The 18,594-nt window shown below is 49.4% G+C and overlaps 2 protein-coding genes across 4 annotated transcripts; one reads left to right on the forward strand and one right to left on the reverse strand.

The window, feature by feature from the left end:
- Nucleotides 1-10,757: 10,757 nt before the first annotated feature.
- Nucleotides 10,758-14,433, reverse strand: CDIPT (CDP-diacylglycerol--inositol 3-phosphatidyltransferase). The gene is made up of 6 exons (XM_052663954.1): nucleotides 14,035-14,433; nucleotides 13,805-13,939; nucleotides 12,949-13,102; nucleotides 12,434-12,515; nucleotides 11,823-11,904; nucleotides 10,758-11,704 (listed from the first exon to the last, which is right to left on the reverse strand). The coding sequence occupies exons 1-6, from the start codon at nucleotides 14,075-14,077 to the stop codon at nucleotides 11,559-11,561; spliced, it is 642 nt and encodes a 213-aa protein (XP_052519914.1). The 5' UTR covers nucleotides 14,078-14,433; the 3' UTR covers nucleotides 10,758-11,558.
- Nucleotides 14,434-14,964: 531 nt separating this feature from the next.
- On the forward strand, nucleotides 14,965-18,535 carry LOC128043807 (putative protein T-ENOL). Of its 3 annotated transcripts, none has more exons than XR_008198976.1 (6): nucleotides 14,965-15,056; nucleotides 15,511-15,604; nucleotides 15,810-15,954; nucleotides 16,235-16,363; nucleotides 16,458-16,515; nucleotides 18,265-18,535. XR_008198976.1 is itself a non-coding variant. In XM_052636213.1 (6 exons), the coding sequence occupies exons 2-6, from the start codon at nucleotides 15,515-15,517 to the stop codon at nucleotides 18,298-18,300; spliced, it is 363 nt and encodes a 120-aa protein (XP_052492173.1). In that variant the 5' UTR covers nucleotides 14,965-15,056; nucleotides 15,511-15,514; the 3' UTR covers nucleotides 18,301-18,535. The 3 variants fall into 3 exon arrangements, 2 of the variants coding, with proteins under 2 accessions (XP_052492173.1, XP_052492174.1); XM_052636213.1 differs by having other exon boundaries at nucleotides 16,235-16,268; XM_052636214.1 differs by lacking the exon at nucleotides 16,235-16,363.
- The last annotated feature ends 59 nt before the right edge of the window (nucleotides 18,536-18,594 follow it).

Raw genomic sequence — 18,594 nt, forward strand, 5'->3', positions numbered from 1 at the left:
ACTCTTTGAGACCCCATGGACTGTAGCCCACCAGGTTCCTCCATCCATGGAATTCTCCAGGCAAGAATACTGGAGTGGGTAACCATTCCCTTCTCCAGGGCATCTTCCCAGACCAGGGATCGAACTGGAGTCCCTGCATTGCAAGGAGATTCTTTATGATGCTTTTTTTTTTTTTAAGGGTCTTATTCCTTTCCCCTCACTGGGCCCTGTCCCATGAGCTCTTGTCTCCTGCCTTGAGTTGTATTGGTCTGAGCTGGTTGGGGCTGGGGCTGTCTGTTTAGCCCATAGCATTTGGTGGTGCTGTCTCGGTCTTGGTAGAACAGGCAAGCGAATCAGCTCATCCACCCCTCCTTCCTACAAACTCCCTACATCTTCCCTGCTGCTGCTGCTAAGTTGCTTCAGTCATGTCCAACTCTGTGCGACCCCATAGATGGCAGCCCACCAGGCTCTGCCGTCCCTGGGATTCTCCAGGCAAGAACACTGGAGTGGGTTGCCATTTCCTTCTCCAATGCATAAAAGTGAAAGTGAAGTCGCTCATTCATATCCGACTCTTCTCGACCCCATGGACTGCAGCCTACCAGGCTGCTCCGTCCATGGGATTTTCCAGGCAAGAGTACTGGAGTGGGTTGCTGTTGCCTTCTCCGCATCCTCCCTGAGGAGAGGCAACTAACTCAAAGCTCTTCATCCAGTACCTGGTACGTGCTGTGTTAACAATGTTTATAGCCAAGGGCCTCTGGGGAGAAGTAACAGCAGAGAAGGTTACCCAAGAAGGGTAAGTTCCTTCCTGTCTTGGCCATGGCACCCGTGGCCACCCCTTGACATTGTTGTTACTAATAACCACACCACCTCTGAAATCAACTCCTCACCTTCCACCAACCATTCCTCTACTCCAGGGTTCAGCGACCTTGATCTCAACCACTTTCTCAATGGGGAACCCCACAGCCTTTTCATTTCAATCTTGCCCAGCCTAGATTTTTGTTGTCTATTCTGTAATTCACTCATTCTCACTCAAAACTTCCTTCAGAAAAGGGAACCCTCCTACATTGCTGGTGGGAATATAAGTTGGTGCAGACAGTATGGAAAACAGTGTGGAAGTTCCTCAGCAAACTAAAAAAAACAATTAACATGATCCAGGAATCCCATTCCTGGGCATATATCTGGACAAAACTCTTAATTTGAAAAGATACACACACCCCTATGTCTATAGCAGCATTATTCACAATATCCAAGACCTGGAAGCAACCTAAATGTCCACTGACAGATGAATTGGTAAAGAATATGTGGTATATATTATACAACGGAACACTACTCAGTCATAAAAAAAGAATGAAATAATGCCATTGGCAATAACATGCATGGAGCTAGAGATTACCATACTAACTGAAGTCAGAGAAAGACAAAATACTATACAATATTGGATATGTGGAATCTAAAATATGACACAAATAAACCTGTCTATGAACCAGAAAGAGACTCATGGACATAGAATGGCCTTGTAGTTACCAAGGGCGAGGGGATCAGCAGATGTAAGCTATTAAACGGAAGATGGATAAACAACAAGGTCCTACTGTATAGCACAGAGAACTGCATTCACTATCCTATGATAAATCATAATGGAAAAGAATTTTTAAGAAGAATGTATATAAATGTATAACCCAATCACTTTGCTGTACAGCAGAAACTTAACATTGTAAATCAGTTATACTTCAATGAAAAAAAAATTACCACCCTCCCTCCTCGCCTCTCCCCTTCTCCCGTGATACTCAGTGGAAAACGCTCCATTCTGACTTAAACCAGATACCGCCCCCTCCACCCGCCCTGACCAGCTGCTTGTTCCTGGAGGAGGAACACCCCACCTACGGACTGATCTCATTTGAAACTCACGCCACGAATCTCGAGAGACCTCACGGCCTCTGACTCTGCTCCTCTCGCTCGCTTGCGTGAGGGCCCCTTCAGAGCAGCTCTTCACACCCCCTCTCCTCTCCACCTCCCACACCCCAGCCCACTTTCTCTCACCTCTTTGAGAAAATAGAAACTCATTGGGCAGGAAGGCCCTTTCCAGCATCAGATCTAACAAACGACCCCATCTGGACTCTGTCCTTCTTCCTCTTCCCACTGAGCCGGGCTCGCCCCCTTCCCCCAAGTCCTCCTGGGAGTCCACTCCCCCATCCCACCGCCTTTATCTCCTGCACCATCTGTTTCTAGAAATGTGCTTTGCTCCTTCCCATGGAGAACCAACTCTCTGCCCTTCCTTCCCTCCAGCTCCCCTATCTCCTCCTTCCTAGACAAAGTTCTCAGTTTGGCTTATCTCTCATTATCTCCTCAAACCACACCAATTAACTTCTGTCTCCACCCCTTGCTTAATGGAAACAGCTCTATTCGGTATGACACGACCATTGCTAAACCCAGAAGTCAGGTCCTCTCCGTCAACCCCTCCCATCATTCAGCACAGCAGCTGCCCGCCTCCTGCCACAGGCTCCCATTGCCTAGTCCGCTCCGCTTTTCTTTCCACCTCCCTGGTTGTGCCTCAGTTTCCTCGGCCAACCCCACTTCCTCTGCTCAGCTGCTAAGTCGTGAGTCGCCCTGAGCCTTGTTCTCTTTCTCGCTCTCTTTTCTTTTTTTGGCCACTCCGTGTGGTTTACTGGATCTTAGTTCCCTGGCCAGCGCCCTTTGCAGTGAAAGCTTGGAGTCCTAACCACCAGACTACCAGGGAATTCCCAGAACCTTGTTCCTTTACAAGGCTACATTCTTGGCCAGTCTCCTGGCTTTAGATTCAAAAATCCATTTCTCCACTGCTGACCTCACCCCTGAGCTCTAAGCTCATTTCCAGTTGATGACTTGATGCCTCCACACAGATCTCCAATGGCCACTGGGCTTGGCCTATGACTTCTGGGCAATGAAACGCAGGAGGGAATGATATCACCACACTGTTTCCTTTTCTGTGTTAACCAGCAATATTCAAAAATCGACCTGGGTTCCAGAGAAAAATGGCGTGAAGCAGAGCCACACCCAACCCACAGGAGACATGCAACAGAAGTGAGAAACATTTCCTGTGTCAACTCACTGCAGTTTGCGGGGGAGCTTTCTACTGCAGTATAATCTAGCCTGTCCTGGCTACATATACCTCACAAGTTTGTAAAATCCAATAAGGTAATCGAAGTTGCTCTTTAAACTGTACGCATGCAGATGGGTTTTCACTGTCTCCCAAGCACTGATTATATAGTGGGAAGACAAGATACATCTCTATGATAGGAAAGCAGGCCTTGCTGGAAATATAATGGAGTTCCAGTTCACACTGGAGCCAAATTTTCAGTCCCTTGGTCCGAAATTTACTCTTGAAGGTCCCTTAAATTGCCCGTTAAATACAGAATGGTGTGATCTCAGATGTAGATCAACACAGCCTGTTTTCCTCTAGCTCTGGAGCATATAGCTTTTCTTTGGTTAAATACCAAATAAATTGACTGACGTATCCCTTGTAGAAGAAAAAATGGTCTTTAAACAGCAAAAGACTTTGTCTACCAGATCTATTTTCTCTTCCTCTTAGGCCCACAACCAATCTCTTTCCAAACCTCCTCTGCATGTAGAAGTGGCCACATGACCGACTGGCAGCCTGTCGATGGGAGTGGAGATAGCTGGTGCCAGCTCCCTGACATCCAATAAACCAGCCTCGAGCAGTCCTCCCACTGCACCTCTGCCTACGTGAGATGCAAGCAAGCAAGGTGTACTTGGAAGATCTGCGTTGAGAATCAGCAGGCACCTGAGTCCCTAATTTCTGGAATTAGGATTTAACCTGGTAGTTCAGTGTTAAAGAATCCACCTGCAAGGGCAGGAGACACAGGTTCGACCCCTGGGTTGGGAAGATCCCCTGGAGAAGGGAATGGCTACCCACTCCAATATTCTTGCCTGGAAAATCCCATGGACAGAGGAGACTTGTGGGCTATTGTCCATGGGGTCTCAAAGAGTCGGACACAACTTAGCGACTAAACAATGAGAACAACAAAAATAACCTGTCTTGTTTGAGCCACTGTGCATCTTGAGGTTTTCCACAGCAGTTAGGGTTATCTTTAATCACAGTATCAGGGGTGTAGAAGACTCAGGACCACCTGAGGGAACTGTATTTATTGTGCCCATCTCTGCAGAACACATGGCATGTCCTACATGGTGATTATTTATATAATCTGAGAACACAGAGTTGAATTCTGGAAAGTTACTACTGCACATACTTCTTAGCCCGTTTATACTGCTATAACAAAATATCACAGACTAGGTGGCTTAGAAACAATAGAAATTTCTTTCTCAGAGTTCCAGAGGTTGGAAGTCCAAAATCAAGTCACCAGCACTGATCTGGTAAAAAAACAAAAACAAAAACAAAAACCTCTTTTTGATTCAGAGCCAGCATGTGAGGACTCATAACCTCATCTCTTCCTGAAGGCCCCACCTTCAAACGCCATCACATCAGTCATTAGGTCTCAACGTAAATTCTTCAGTTGACCATAACAACATATGATGTGACTCCACTGGTCAAATTCAGCCTTGACGTTCCCTACCCTCATCCTCCAGGACACAGGACGATCCTGAAGTTTCCTCCTGGGCCCTGTCCAGTCACTGGATATGGGACCAAAGGCAGCAAGCTGCTCCCAGCCCCAACAGGGGAAGGGATTCAGAGTCTTCTGTGCTGCTTCCTCATGGACACATTCTACTTGACAGAAAGATACCCACACTCTCGTGCCCACCTTTCTTTTTTAGATCCCACTTTGCTGAATTTCCTGGTGGCTCAGATGGAAAAGAATCTGCCTGCAATGCAAGAGACCTGGGTTTGATCCCCAGATTGGGAAGATCCCCTGGAGGAGGAAATGGCAACCCACTCCAGTATTCTTGCCTGGAGAATTCCATGGACAGAGGAGTCTGGTGGACTACAGTCCCATGGGGGTGGCAAAGAGTTGGACATACTGAGCAACAAACACCGTAGTACACTTGCTTAGTTTACATGAATAGAGATGTCTGATGTCTGTATAAATGGTTAGGGCCAAAGAGCCAAGGAACCAGTCAGAGCTGTGGGGCCGGAGTGAGTGGTTGGAGGACTCCATCTGGTCGGAAGGGAGATCCTAATACCATGCAGGGCTCTGTGGGGCTCCTGGACACAAAGCCTTTTCATATCCCCCATTTCTTTGACTATAGGAAGCAGCCTCCATAACCTTCCCTGAGTTCCAGTGGGCAGGTTCAAGAGAGGATGTGAGATCAGAAAGAAAGAGTCAGGAGCAGACTTGGGGGACTTCCCTGGTGGCTCAGTGGTAAAGAATCTTCCTGCCAGTGCAGAAGACACAGGTTTGATCCCTGATTCTGGAGGATGCGACATGCCTCGGAGCAACTAATCCCATGCGCCGCAACTACTGAGCCTGTGCTCTAGAGCCCATGGCCCACAGGAGGAGCCAATGCAATGAGAAGCCCACGCACGCAGCCAGAGAGTAGCCCCTGCTCACTGCAACTAGAGAAATACCAGTGCAGCAACGAAGACCCAGCACAGCCAAAAACAGATACATAATATTGCATAAAAAGAAAGAGAGAGCAGCCTTGGGGTAGGCTCCTGTTTCCCCATCGACAGATACACACAACAATATCTTTAAGCTATTTTGCAGATACTGAAAACCCCTCCAGGAGGAAGAAGTAAAGAGCAATTAACAACGGTATGCGGCCCACAAGTATGTAGACCCCAGACCAGTTGGACCTGAAGGGTGATGATGCTGACTCCTACTAATCTCACCACCAACCCATCCCAAGAATGCCCAGGAGCTGATCACGCCCCCTTTGAATAATTTCTATAACACTTCTTTCTTCCCCAAGGGGAGACACATGGTTTTGAGGGCATCAGCCTGCTCTGGCCCCCTTTGTCTGGCAAAGCAATAATGCTCTCCTTTTCTACTTCACCCCGTACTCTGTCTCTGAGATTCGATTCCAGACTGGTGTACAGAGCAGCTGAGCTTTCGGCATCAAGCTGACTCATGAAGGATAAAGGATGAAGGACCACTGCTCAGCCTCCCACCTGCCTGGGAGCAGGCTAACAGGGGAACGCCTGCAGTTGGAGGGGCTGCTCAGCTTGTGAACCACTCTCTTCCTCAAGTACAAATCAGTCCCTGCCATCAACCAGCTTAAAGTCCTTCAATGTTCATCCTACAGGTGACCCCAATTAGAGGGCTCAGGTGAGTCAAACACTGTTTGAGGTGGCAGGAACTACTTAAATAAACCATGGAATTCCTTGCCACCGTTGAGAAGACTGCTGAAAAAAAAAAAAAAGAAGACTGCTGACGTGGACTGCAGTGTGGTAAAGGTTAACGGCGCCAGCTCTGGAACCAAGCCAACTAGGATGGACTCCTCTCAGGACCTAGATTTCCTCTATGGAAAATGGGCTTATTGTATCGTTTAGTACACAGAAGAGTGCAGATGTGAGGTGAAATGGTAATGTGTGTACCTGATGCATAGTGAGGTCAAATAAACTGAAACGTTGTAGTTTGGAGCATGAAAAGGTTTATTAAGAAGTCATGCGAGGAGAACGTTTGGTGGCTCCTGCTCAAAACTCCCCAGCGGTTTGAGGGGAGGTTTTAACAGGCAAAATGTGGGGTGAGGACTGCAAGGTGTGTGACTTCCTTCTGATTGGTTGGTAGTGAGGTAACAGGGCTGAGCTCCAGCCGGAAGTCACCATCCTCCACCTGAGTGGGGGCCTTGGTTCTGCAGAAGACCTCAAAGATATTGTTATGTATATTCCTTGAGAAGGAACCAGGACCAAGCCCCAAAGCTGTACTTGTTGTTCAGTTGCTTAGTCATGACCAACTCTGCAACCCCATGGACTGCAGCACACCAGGCTTCCCTGTCCTTCACTATCTCCTGGAGTTTGTGCAAATGCATGTTCATTGAGTCAATGATGCCATCCAACCATCTCATCCTCTGTCGCTCCCTTTTCCTCCTGCCCTCAATCTTTCCCAGCTTCAGGATCTTTTCCAATAAATCAGCTCTTCACATCAGGTGGCCAAAGTACTGGAGCTTCAGCTTCAGCATCAGTCCTTCCAGTGAATATTCAGGGTTGATTCCCTTTAGGATTGACTGGTTGGACCTCCTTGCTGTCCAAGGGACTCTTACGAGTCTTCTCTAGCACCAAAGTTCACAAGTATCAATTCTTTGGTGCTCAGCTTTCTTTACAGTCCAACTCTAACATCTGTACATGACTACTGGAAATACCATAGCTTTGACTATGTAGACCTTCATCAGCAAAGTGATGTCTCTGCTTTTTAATACTCTGTCTAGGTTTGTCATAGCTTTTCTTCCAAGGAGCAAGCATCTTTTAGTTTTGTGGCTGCAGTCACCATCTGCAGTGATTTTGGAGCCCAAGAAAATGAAATCTGTCACTGTTCCACTTTTTCCAAATCTATTTGCCCTGATAGGACTGGATGTCATGATCTTGATTTTTTGAATGCTGAGTTTTAAGCCAGCTTTTTTACTCTCTTCTTTCACCCTCAAAAGGCTCTTTAGGTCCTCTTTGCTTTCTGCCATTAGAGTGGTATCATCTGCATGTCTGAGGTTGCTGATATTTCTCCCAGCAATCGTGATTCCCTCTTGATTCATCCAGCCCGGCATTTCACATGATGTACCCTGCATATAAATTAAATAAGCAGGCTGACAATATACAGCATTGACATAATCCTTTCTCAATTTAGAACCATCCATTGTTCCATGTCTGGTTCTAACTATTGCTTCTTCTCCAGCATACAGGTGTCTCAGGAAGCAGGTAAGGTGGTCTGGTATTCCCATCTCTTTAAGAATTTTCCAGTTTGTTGTGATCCACACAGTCAAAGACTTTAGCGTAGTCAATGAAGCAGATGTTTTTCTGGAATTCCCTTGTTTTTTCTATGATCCAATGGATGTTGGTAATTTGATCTGGGTTTCCTCTGCCTTTTCTAAATCCAGCTTGTACATCTGGAAGTTCTCAATTCATGTACTGTTGAAGCCTAGCTTGGAGAATTTTGAGCATTACTTTGCTAGAGTGTGAGATGAGTGCAATTGTGCCATTGTTCAAATAGTTTGAACATTTTTTGGCATTGCCCTTCTTTGGGATTGATATGAAAACTGAAATTTTCCAGTCCAGTGGCCGCTGCTGAGTTTTCCAAATTTGCTGGCATATTGAGTGCAGTACTTTAACAGAATTATCTTTTAAGATTTGAAATAGCTCAGCTGGAATTTCATCACCTCCACTAGCTTTGTTCGTAGTAATGCTTCCTAAGGCCCATTTGACTTCGCACTCCAGAATGTCTGGCTCTAGATGAGTGATCACACCATTGTGACTATCCGGGTCATTAAGACCTTTCTTGTACAGTTCTTCCGTGTACTCTTGCCATCTCTTCTTAATCTCTTCTGCTTCTGTTAGGTACTTGCCTTTTCTGTCCTTTATTATGCCCATCTTTGCATGAAATGTTCCCTTGGTATCTCTAATTTTCTTTTGTTTTCTAATTTTCCTGAAGAGAGCTCTAGTCTTTCCCATTCTATTTTCCTCTGTTTCTTTCCATTGTTCACTTATGAAGGCTTTCTCATTTCTCCTTGCTATTCTCTGGAACTCTGCGTTCAGTTAGGTGTATCTTTCCCTTTCTCCTTTGCCTTTAGCTTCCCTTCTTTTCTCAGCTATTTGTCAGGCCTCCTCAGACTATTTTGCCTTCTTACATTTCTTTTTCTTGGGGATGGTTTTGACCACCACTTCCTGTAGTGTTATATACCCCTGCCCATAGTTCTTCAGGTACTCTTGTCTACCAGATCTAACCCCTTGAATCTATTTGTCACCGCCACTGTATAATCATGAGATTTGATTTAGGTCATACCTGAATGGCCTAGTGGTTTTCCGTACCTTCTTCAATTTAAGCCTGAATTTTGCAGTAAGGCACTTATGATCTGAGTCACAGTCAGATCCAAAACTGCTCCTCCCTTATTTCTGCAACCCCTTCTTTTCTCTGATTAGCAACTGTTTGAACCTGCCCTTTGGAATTCAGGGAAGGTCAAGGAGGCTGAAGGAAGCCTATTTCCTACAAACAAGAAATGGGGCACACAGAGAGGATTTTTACCCAGGAGCCCCACAAGGTCCCGCTGGCTTTCATTAGCAGACCAGCAAATATACAAACTGAATTTTAAAATACAGAAAACGGGTACATGTGAAGAATTCATTTAGATACATGAGCAATGAATACCAGTGGTTGCCTCCGGGGAGAACTGGGAGCTTCAAGTGGCAGGAAGACTTCGTCATCCTTTGGTAATGTGTGCAAACTTACTATTTTTGCCTATGAATAATGTACCTATATTTTGAAAGATTCCTACAGCACCTCCATGTGGCCCTCACGGTGAAGTCCAAAAGCTCCCTTGGGTTCATCAGGCTGATGCTGGCTTCTGCCCTACCTTTCATCAGCTGTCCAGCCTCCAACGCCCAGCCAGCATTCAGTGTTCCAGCCACATCGACCTGCTTCCATTTCCCTTTGGCAACTGCCCAGGGTGCTCTCAGGTCGCCTCCCAACTCAGTCAGTTGAGACTCAATCCACCTCTGCATTAACCCTTCCGTCCCCAATTACTATTACCAGCATTCTTCTTAAGATACCCAAAGCGCCACACCACATTCTACCCCCACCCTTCAATAAGCACCCTCCGAATGGCATCATCTCTTCCCTGGGTAGTCAGTGGCCTTCTCACTGAATCCCCTGAGCCTAGAGCAGGAGTTGAGGCTCAATACACATCTGATAAATGTTAGCCCTCAGACATGAGGGCCTCTTTGCTGACAAAGGTCCATATAGTCAAAGGTATTGTTTCTCCAGTAGTCACGTATGGATGTGAGTGTTGGATCACAAAGAAGGCTGAGTGCCAGAGAATTGATGCTTTTGAACTGTGGTGCTGGAAAAGACATTTGAGAATCCCTTGAAGAGCAAGGAGATCCAACCAGTCAATCCTAAAGAAAACCAACCCTGAATATTCACTGGAAGGACGGATGCTGAAGCTCCAATCCTTTGGCCACCTGATGTGAAGAGCTGATTCATTGGAAAAGACCCTGACGCTAGGAAAGATTGAAGGCATGAGAAGGGGGCAACAAAGGATGAGAATGGTCGGACGGCATCAGCAACTCAATGGACATGAGTTTGACCAATCTCCGGGAGTTGCTAATGGACAGGGAAGCCTGGTGTGCTGCAGTCCATGGGGTCACAGAGTCAGACACGACTGAGCAACAATAACAGACATGAGCCCCTCTTGGTTAAGCTCTTATAAGGGTAAAATAAGTTATATCTGCAAAGAATCCCCAGTACAGGATCTGGCATATGGTATCTGGCTCAATATAGTCTTTCTTTTCAAAGCTGATGCCAGGCAGCTTTCTGTTCAGATGACGGGGTAAGCTGTTAGGGATAGATGCCCAGAACAATATCTCCTATTGGTAGGTACCCACAAAATGTTTAAGAAGGGTCAGTGATTCTCAATGTAATTGGAGAAAAGAATCAATCAGCTGGGGTTTATTACAATCCCAGACTTCTTGGCCTATCCCTTAATTCCCAACTCTGGAGGTCTGGTGCAGAGTCCAAGAAGCTGAATTTTCCAGAAATACCCCATAAGTGGTCCAAGAACCACGCTCTCAGAAACCAACCCATCTATTCATGAGTCTTTACTAAGCGGCTATGATATGCCAGGTCAAGAATAATCTTCTTTGTTGGGACAGAGAAAGAATAAGAAAAGTCTGTGCCCTTGCGGAGTTTACTTTTTAGTGAGTGTAGAAAATATCAGGTACACAAGTAACTGTAGACAGCCAGTGACAGGTGCTGTGAAGAAAATAAAGCAAGCAGGCAGGGGGCACGGAGTGAGCTTGGGTGGCAGGGAGGGGCTCTGAGGTCACTGAGGAGCGACAGGAAGGAGCCAGCTAGTAAACTAGTATCCAGATGGATCATTTTTCCCCCAACCTCTCCCCTCAACCCAGGCCCTGCTCCAAGAGTATCTCCAAGGAAACCAACTCCAGAACAGTGACATCCCCTCCTTTATTATCAAGGCCTTCAGAGCCAGGACAGAGGAGATTGGAATGGGAATCTTGACGGCCCTTTTCTCCTAGCCACGGTACCCACAGGCTTCCTCCAGCCAGGGGCAGAGGTCTGAATCCCTTCCTCTTGGGAACCCTGGCCCCTATCCCACCTCCCTTACTCATATCCCTAAGATCTCAAGCCAAGCCAGATCCCAGGGCTGAGCCAACAGGTGTGACAATGCCCAGTCCTCAGCCAGCTCTCTTGGGGCTCCTGAAGCACTGCCCATGTGGGTGGGGCCTCCTGAGCATCCTTCCTGATTTGAAGTCCAGGCCCTTGGCAATTATGGGGGTGGAAGGTCCCCAGGATTACGGAGAACGTCATATCACCAAAGAGGATGCCCACCCCCCGTTCCCAGCAGTTTGGATGACACAATTGGAAAGATGTGAGCCTGGGCCCTCCTCCTAGGAAGAGACTGGGGAGCCGCGTGGCACAGTGAGACTCCCAGGGCAGGTGGGCAGCCAGGGGCTGGAGGTTCCAGGGTCACTTCCTCTTGGCCCGATCTGCCGCGTCCAGGGCAGCCATGTTGCGGGCAGCTGTGATCAGGTGGATAACGCTGATGAGAGACTTGAGCAGGGCGATAGGGGCAGTGATCCAGAGGCCCATTCGGAAAAGACCCACCGAGCCAACTGTGGGAAGGGATCAAGGGTGATCCAGAGAAAATAGGATGCAGGTGAGGCAGGGGTCTTGTCTCCCCGGGCAGGCCAGACCCCCTCCCCTCCTCCTGCCCAGTCCCTCGTCTCCTACCTGAAGGTCCCTCGGAGAAATTAAACAGGTAGAGGAGGCAATAGAAGAGCTCGTTTCCAGCACACAGGGTGAACAGAGCAGGCTAAACAAACGGCAAAAAGGCTGCTTGAGCAGGAGGGCAGGGCAGTGGCTCCCATCCTCCAACTAAGGGCCAGGGGACCAGGAACTGGGAAAGAGGGGTGCAGGGTGGTGTGGAGAAGATGTGGGGAACAGGGCAGATCAGTCTGCCCAAGGCTCCTCACCCTCCCCTTCAGCTTGGAGCCACGGGCAGCACTCACCATAAGGATACGCACAAACAGGAAGATAGTCTTACCCGGCAATGCCGCCATTCTCACTCTCCTTGTCCTACCTGGAGGTACTAACATGGTCCAGCCCACCCAGGAGGAAGACTACACTCCTGCTTACGGCCTAAGGCCTTTAGAGAGTTGGTTCTGCAGACCTCTCTGGCTTCTTCCTCCTTCCCTCACCCCTCAAGCCACTCAGTTCCTCCCTCCTGTGCACACCTGCTGCCTGAGCAGTTCACACACACCCTCCCTACCAATCCTGCCCTGGGCCCAGGGCTGGGGCCAGGACTTGCCCTAAGCGAATAGGGAGGGGCGGCAAAGGCTCACTCTGGAGGTGTAGTAGATGCGAAGCACGGGGTTTCCAGACAGGTCGATCATCTTGTGACTTTCACTGCCTCGGACCACAGAACTTAGGGAGAAAGTAGAGGGGGAATCCATGAGCGTGCGTCACCAGGAATGCCCACCGAATCCTCAATGCAACCCCCATTACATAAGTACTGGGATTGCCTCTGCTGAACAGAGTGGGGGCTGGGGCACAGCTGAGGACCATTGGGCCAGAAGTCACAGTCTAGCTGGGTAGCTAGAGGAAGCAAAATCAGGACTCAAAAGCCCCATCCCCTTTCCAAAGGGATGTTATCTCTTTGGAATCCTCAAAAGAGTTTTAAAGATTACTGAGCCAACTGTAAAATAGGATGCTGAGTCAGAGAAGATTCGCCAGACTCCCTTAACAAAGCACAGCTAAAAAGGAGACCTCCCTAGAAGCCTGAAGATACCCCGAGAAGGTCTCATCCCTCCCCATGTAGCGTCTTCTTCCACCAGTCCATATCCCCAGAATTGCAGACCTGTGGAGGTGCAGCCAGTGGCTGGCCACATCCAAGCTCATGCTGAGCTGGAACAGAAGGGTGGCGCGAGGGTACAGCAGGGCCAGGTTGACCAGCAGACACATCGTGGAGCACCGGTCTGTCAGCATGTCCAGCATGGCCCCAAACCGGGTCCCTGAGAAAAATGGTGGGAAGGGGCTGTCAGGGGACAGTGGAGCTGTGACAGGGGCCATATTTGGTGTATCACTCTGATGCAGAGTCTAAGAGTGAAAATGCCCACCATCCACTGGGGGGAGAGGTAAGCAGACTGCTCTGGCTGGAGTTTAAAGGCCAAAGGGCAAAGGTCACCATACCATAAAATGGGGAAGCCTGGTAGCCTGGAGACAACATTGTAGAAAGGCGTGAGAAAGCTAGCTAGCTCTATAACTCATCAATCCATAATCAAAGGTCCAGGTCTCAAGACAAGAAGCTCTGAAGTCTTAGGCAAGTCTTAGAGGTGGGTCTAAAGAACGGATTATAAAAAATGAGGTCAACCCTCCAGAAACTATCTCCCTTCCTTCTCCATCCTCCCTCTAAACATGCCTTCTGGAATGCTGATCGCTTGTGTCTGGCACACAGCAGATGCCCAATAACCTGTTGAATGGCTTTTTATTCAGAAAAGCCTCTAGCACTGCCACTGCCATGCCCAGTCGCGCTCGTTTTCAACAGGGAGCTTCAATCCCTTCTGCTCCAAAACCAGGTCATTCTAGACTGCCTTCTACAGAGACGGGAATAACAGAGCCCTGGGATTCCCGAGTACCCGCCCACCCCGAGGTCCTGAGGCAGCAGGAAAAAGGGGCCGAGGGTTGTGGGGCTGGCTGGAAGAGATGACTGTCACCTTGATTAAGGACTCGAGCAGCGTGTCCATCCAAAGCGTCCAGAAGTCCGCTGAGCAGGTAAAAGGAGGAGGCCGTGAGGGGGCAGCAGGGCATGAAGTAGAAAGAAATGATGGCGAAGAGAATCCGAGCATAACCTTGGAATTGAGACAGGGTGAGACAGGGCAGATCTGGGAGCCTGCCCAAGGCCGCTGACCCTCCCGTTCCGCCCGGAGCCGCGGGTAGCACTCACCGATGAGGTTAGGCACAAACAGGAAGATATTTTCGCTTGCCATCGCGGAGGTCCCCTGGCCGCTCTGGGCCTTAACTGGAGGTGCCAACTCTGTCCCAGCCCAGGTGCAGATTCACTCTCCAGCCCGGCGCATCAGCCACGCCCACTGCGTGCAGGTCCCTGCCGGGTCCCAGATGTTCAAGCTCGCTGCCGGCCGGAGCATGGGCCGACCCAGCGGTGCGCCGGGAGCAGGGGGCGCGCACACCCCGCCCTTCCTATGGGCAGACGCTGGCCTCCGCCTGCCTCGCGGGAGCTCCCGCCTACAGTTGCGGCCCCTGCTGCTTCAGCTGCGCTCAGCTTCCGGAACCTACTTTTCTGCGTTTGTCCTTGCAAAATTAGAGAAAGGAACGAGACTTAAGAAATGGCTGCGTCCCCTTTAAGATCTGCCGCTTCCTTTTCCTTTTCTTCCCTCCGCCCCTTTCCATCGATTCGTACCAAAGTACAGAGGGAGGAGAGGGGGCAAAGAATCATCGACGCTGAGATAAGGAAGGAACTTAAAAGGAGAGATCAAAAGAGAACGAGGTCTAGGTAAATGTCTCTACTTTCTTTTCTGCGGAGGATATTACTCCTGGACATAATGGCAAAAAGATCCCGCCATCCAGAGTCTTTGCACCCCCAAAAGGCATAGTTATTTGGTACAGCCCACATTTTCCCTTCCCCGCCCCCTCTCTCGGCCCTCATTTGCTGTCGAAAGCTCCAAGCAAAGAGATGACGGCCAGAGAGGCTGGAAGGCGGCCTGGGGAGGGGTTGTTTCTCGCCTGCCCCTAGTGGTGGGAGGATTAGGTGCCAAGGTCCACCGTCCGTGATCTTCCCAAGTTTCTCAAGCCACTGGCACTGGGGTCGGTGCCCGCAAGGAGGAACCCAGAGAGGGTGGAGAAGCCGGGGAAGCGAATGCGACCAGCTGGGAAAATGCCCTCCCCCATTTGGTTCTAGAATCCTTAATTTCCTGGCAACGGGGCTGCGGAACGTCCTCAGACGCCAAGGTTTTTATAGCAACGGCGCCTTCCCGGGTTCCCCTCTTTCCAGCCTTCCTCCCCAACTCCCAAATCCCCCGTCCCCACGGCCCGTAAAAGGGCTCGTTAGACCTCTCCGTCTCCCCTCCTGCCGAGTAGCCCAAGATTTCGACACATCTGCCAGGTTGGCGGCGGCAAGTGGGCTGCCTTGTCTTGGGAAGGGCCTTGGGTGGGAAGCAGGAAAGAGAGGGCCCCTTCTGGGAGAAGGAAGGGGTGGGGTAGGAGAGGTGGATGTTATGAGCGTCCCACCTCCTCCCTCCCCTAGGAAGATTTAAAGCAACTTTTTCTCTCCCCCCGCCCCTTTTCTTTTTATTTCAGAGAGAGAGCTGACACAGTTCTCCAAGGCCCCGGGGAATGGTGGTGGGTTGGGGTTGGGAGAAGTGAGCTGGTTTTGCAGCCTAACTCGGGCTCCCACTGTCCCCAGGGGAATGTCATCCACTCTTGCCAGGAATGAGGAGAAAAAGGGCAGCCGGCCATCCCAACCCACAACCCCTGCAACCTCACTGGGCTGCAATCTGGTGAGCACTGGAGAGGGCTTTTTGGGGTCGGGGTGAAGTGAGCTGGAGCGTGCTCAGGCTGAGGACACTGAGACTGCCAGCCTTCAGACTCTGGCCTCAACCCTGAGCCCAGAGCCCCCAGCCTGGAAACCTCCAGACCTTGCACTTCCATGTGGGAACTCTGAGGCTGAACCCCCCACCCCCACCCCAACTTTGCCTTTTCCAGAAGGTTTCTCGCTCTGAGGAATTCCTGACACAGATCAGCACGGAACTCACTGACGAGGCCTTGTTTGTTGCTGCCTACCACATGAATCCTGTGCCCATCAAGGAAAAACAGACACAAGACCGAGGGACTCAGATATCCAAACATGGTGACTCCCCACCTGAGGATCCCTGTGTCCAGAGACCCACTCATACCCCCAGTTCCAGTCCCTGAGCCCCCCAACCCACCCGCAGCTGACCTCTCCAGGAGTCTTTCCCCAGCTCCCCCATCTCACAGCAGCCCTGGGACCACACAGCGCCTCCCCAACCCCTAACCCAGTCCCCATACCCCACCCCTGACCATGAATCTCCTTAGCCCCTTCCTCACTAGCCACATCTCTTTCTGGCTATGGGGACAGTACTTTCTCTGACTGGGGCCTCTATTTCCAGTGTTCTTCACCAAGACCCGAGGCACTGATACCCGGTGAGTGAGGCTTCACAGGAGATGCCCCTTTGTCCTGGGAGAAAGATGAGGAGCCTGTAGAGGAGAGAGCCAGGGTTTGACAACATCCCAGCAGGGTAGGGGGATTTTACACCACATAGTCCTGTTCTGTTCTGCTCCAATCCTTGGCTTGAGTTCTCACCTCTCTCCTTTCCCTTCCGCCATCTGTAGCTCCGACAGAAACCGTACCTGCACAAAGGCACATCTCCTGCCATCCCCTCGCAAGAAGGTATGCGCTGGGTCCAAGGCCATTCAGAATAACCATACAGTTAGAGTTCACATGATATACAGTCCCTGTTTTAGGAACTTGGGACTCAAATGAATGACATAGTCTCTGCCCTTGAAAAGTTCATAGTTTAGTGTGGGGCCAGGCAAGTAAATGGCCAATTACAACAAATATGGTTAAGTGCCCATGACAGAAATGGAAACAGAGAGAAGAGAACTTGCTCACAGCTGCAGTTGGGACAGGAAGGAAAAGAATCATGGAGCTTCCTGGAGGAGGTGACACTGAAAGAAAGAAATTTCTAGGGAAAAATGAGGTGGTCGGGGTATTCCAAGTGGTAGGACTTGTATGAATAAAGGCACAGAGGTGAGTCTCAGGAGGATGACCATGGGTATAAGTGTGTATTCCTTTTTGTTGAAATTAATTTATTTTTTGGCTGCACCAAGTCTTAGTTGCGGCATGTGAGATCTAGTTTGCTGATCAGGTATTGAACCTGGTCAGGGCCCCCTGAATTGGGAGCACAGAGTCTTAGCCACTGGACCACCAGGGAAGTCCCTCTGTGTGGGTCCTTTAGGGCAGAGGAGGCAATAGGACCGGAAGCAGTTTTCCTGCTGGACTGTGCCAGCATGGTACCCAGGGACTCATCAAGGGACTTTATGTGTGTTTTATTAAGATCCAGGGATGTTTTCTACAGGTGAGGAGTCATTGAAGAGTGTTGAGCAGGGAAGTTGGAATTTTATATCCATCACACTGGTGGTCAGTGGAGAGAGTGAACTGGCTGGAAAGGGCAAGATGAGAGGCTGGAAGGCCAATTAGGAATTGGAGACCAAACTAGAGATGAGTAGGTCCTGAATATTCACAGTAATAACAGAGATGAGAGAAAGGGTAAATATGAGTAATAAAGACCAGGAAGAATGAGTTTGGTAATTGATTAAAAATGGTAGGGGAAAAAGGAAGGAATCAGAGGGCTCCTGGTTTTCTGACTTGGGAAACCTAAGTCTGATGATGCTATGCTCCTGCCCAAAACTCTACAGTAGGTCTCCATTTCAGAGTCAAAGCCAAAGGCCTTCAATGGCTTACAAAGGCCTACGTGATCTCTCTCTTCCCCAACCCTACTGTCTGTCTGACCTCATTGCCCATGACTGCTCGCCTTTTCCCAGTCTTGCCAGCCTTCTCATTCTTCCTGGGCATGGCAGGCATGTTGCCACCTTTGGACAGATTGTGTTTGAGGGGCCCCTGGGAACTCTAGGTGGAAATACCCTGTAGACAGTTGGAAATGCAGCTTCAAAGCTCACTCGTGAGGTCTGGGCTGGTGCTAGAGATCTGATGTAGGAGAGGGTTGGCAATTGAAGAGTGTGCAGTTGCCCTGGAAGTGGGGGTGGAAGGGTTTGTGCAAAGTGAGAAAGACAAGGGCACTGAGGATGGAGCCCTGGAGAATCTCTACAAGAGGTTGGCGGAGAAGAGAGGGGTTAATGAAGAAGGCAGAGAAGGAACTAAGCAAATGTTTATTGAGTGTCTATTATGAATGGGGAATGATGGATAGATCTGTGGGTGGATGGATGGATGGAATGGATGGATCAGTGGATGGATGGGTGGATGGATGGAAAGAGAATGGTGGGTGGATGATAAATGGGTAGGTGGGAAATGGTGGGTTGATAAATGATTGAGGGTAGGGATTGGGTGGATAGGGGAAGGATGGAAGAATAAAAAGACATGAGCCTTGGATCCAAAATCAAGACTCGTATTCTTTTCTAGGGAGCTCTCCCTAGCAACTTGACGTCTGGAGAATGATCCCAACTTTGGTGCTGCTCTTGGCCTCTCTTGCCCTCCCCTCACTCTGTCTCTCTGCAACATGTCAAAGCTCCTCTTTCACTGCTCATTCAACAGTTCGGTTCGGGGGGCATTCCTGGTCGTTAGCAACATCACCCCTGAAGCCTCCAAAGTGTTCCGGAACCATCACACACCTTGCCACCCTCAACTGGCAAGGACACCCCCAGCAATGAAAAGCTTTAATAAAGAGACAGAGATCCTCCCCTCCTCTCAACCTGGGCAGTGCTCTCGTGTGACTTCTGTGGGGTGATGTGA

This window comes from Budorcas taxicolor, chromosome 2 (assembly GCF_023091745.1).
Source record: "Budorcas taxicolor isolate Tak-1 chromosome 2, Takin1.1, whole genome shotgun sequence".
NCBI lineage: Eukaryota > Metazoa > Chordata > Mammalia > Artiodactyla > Bovidae > Budorcas > Budorcas taxicolor.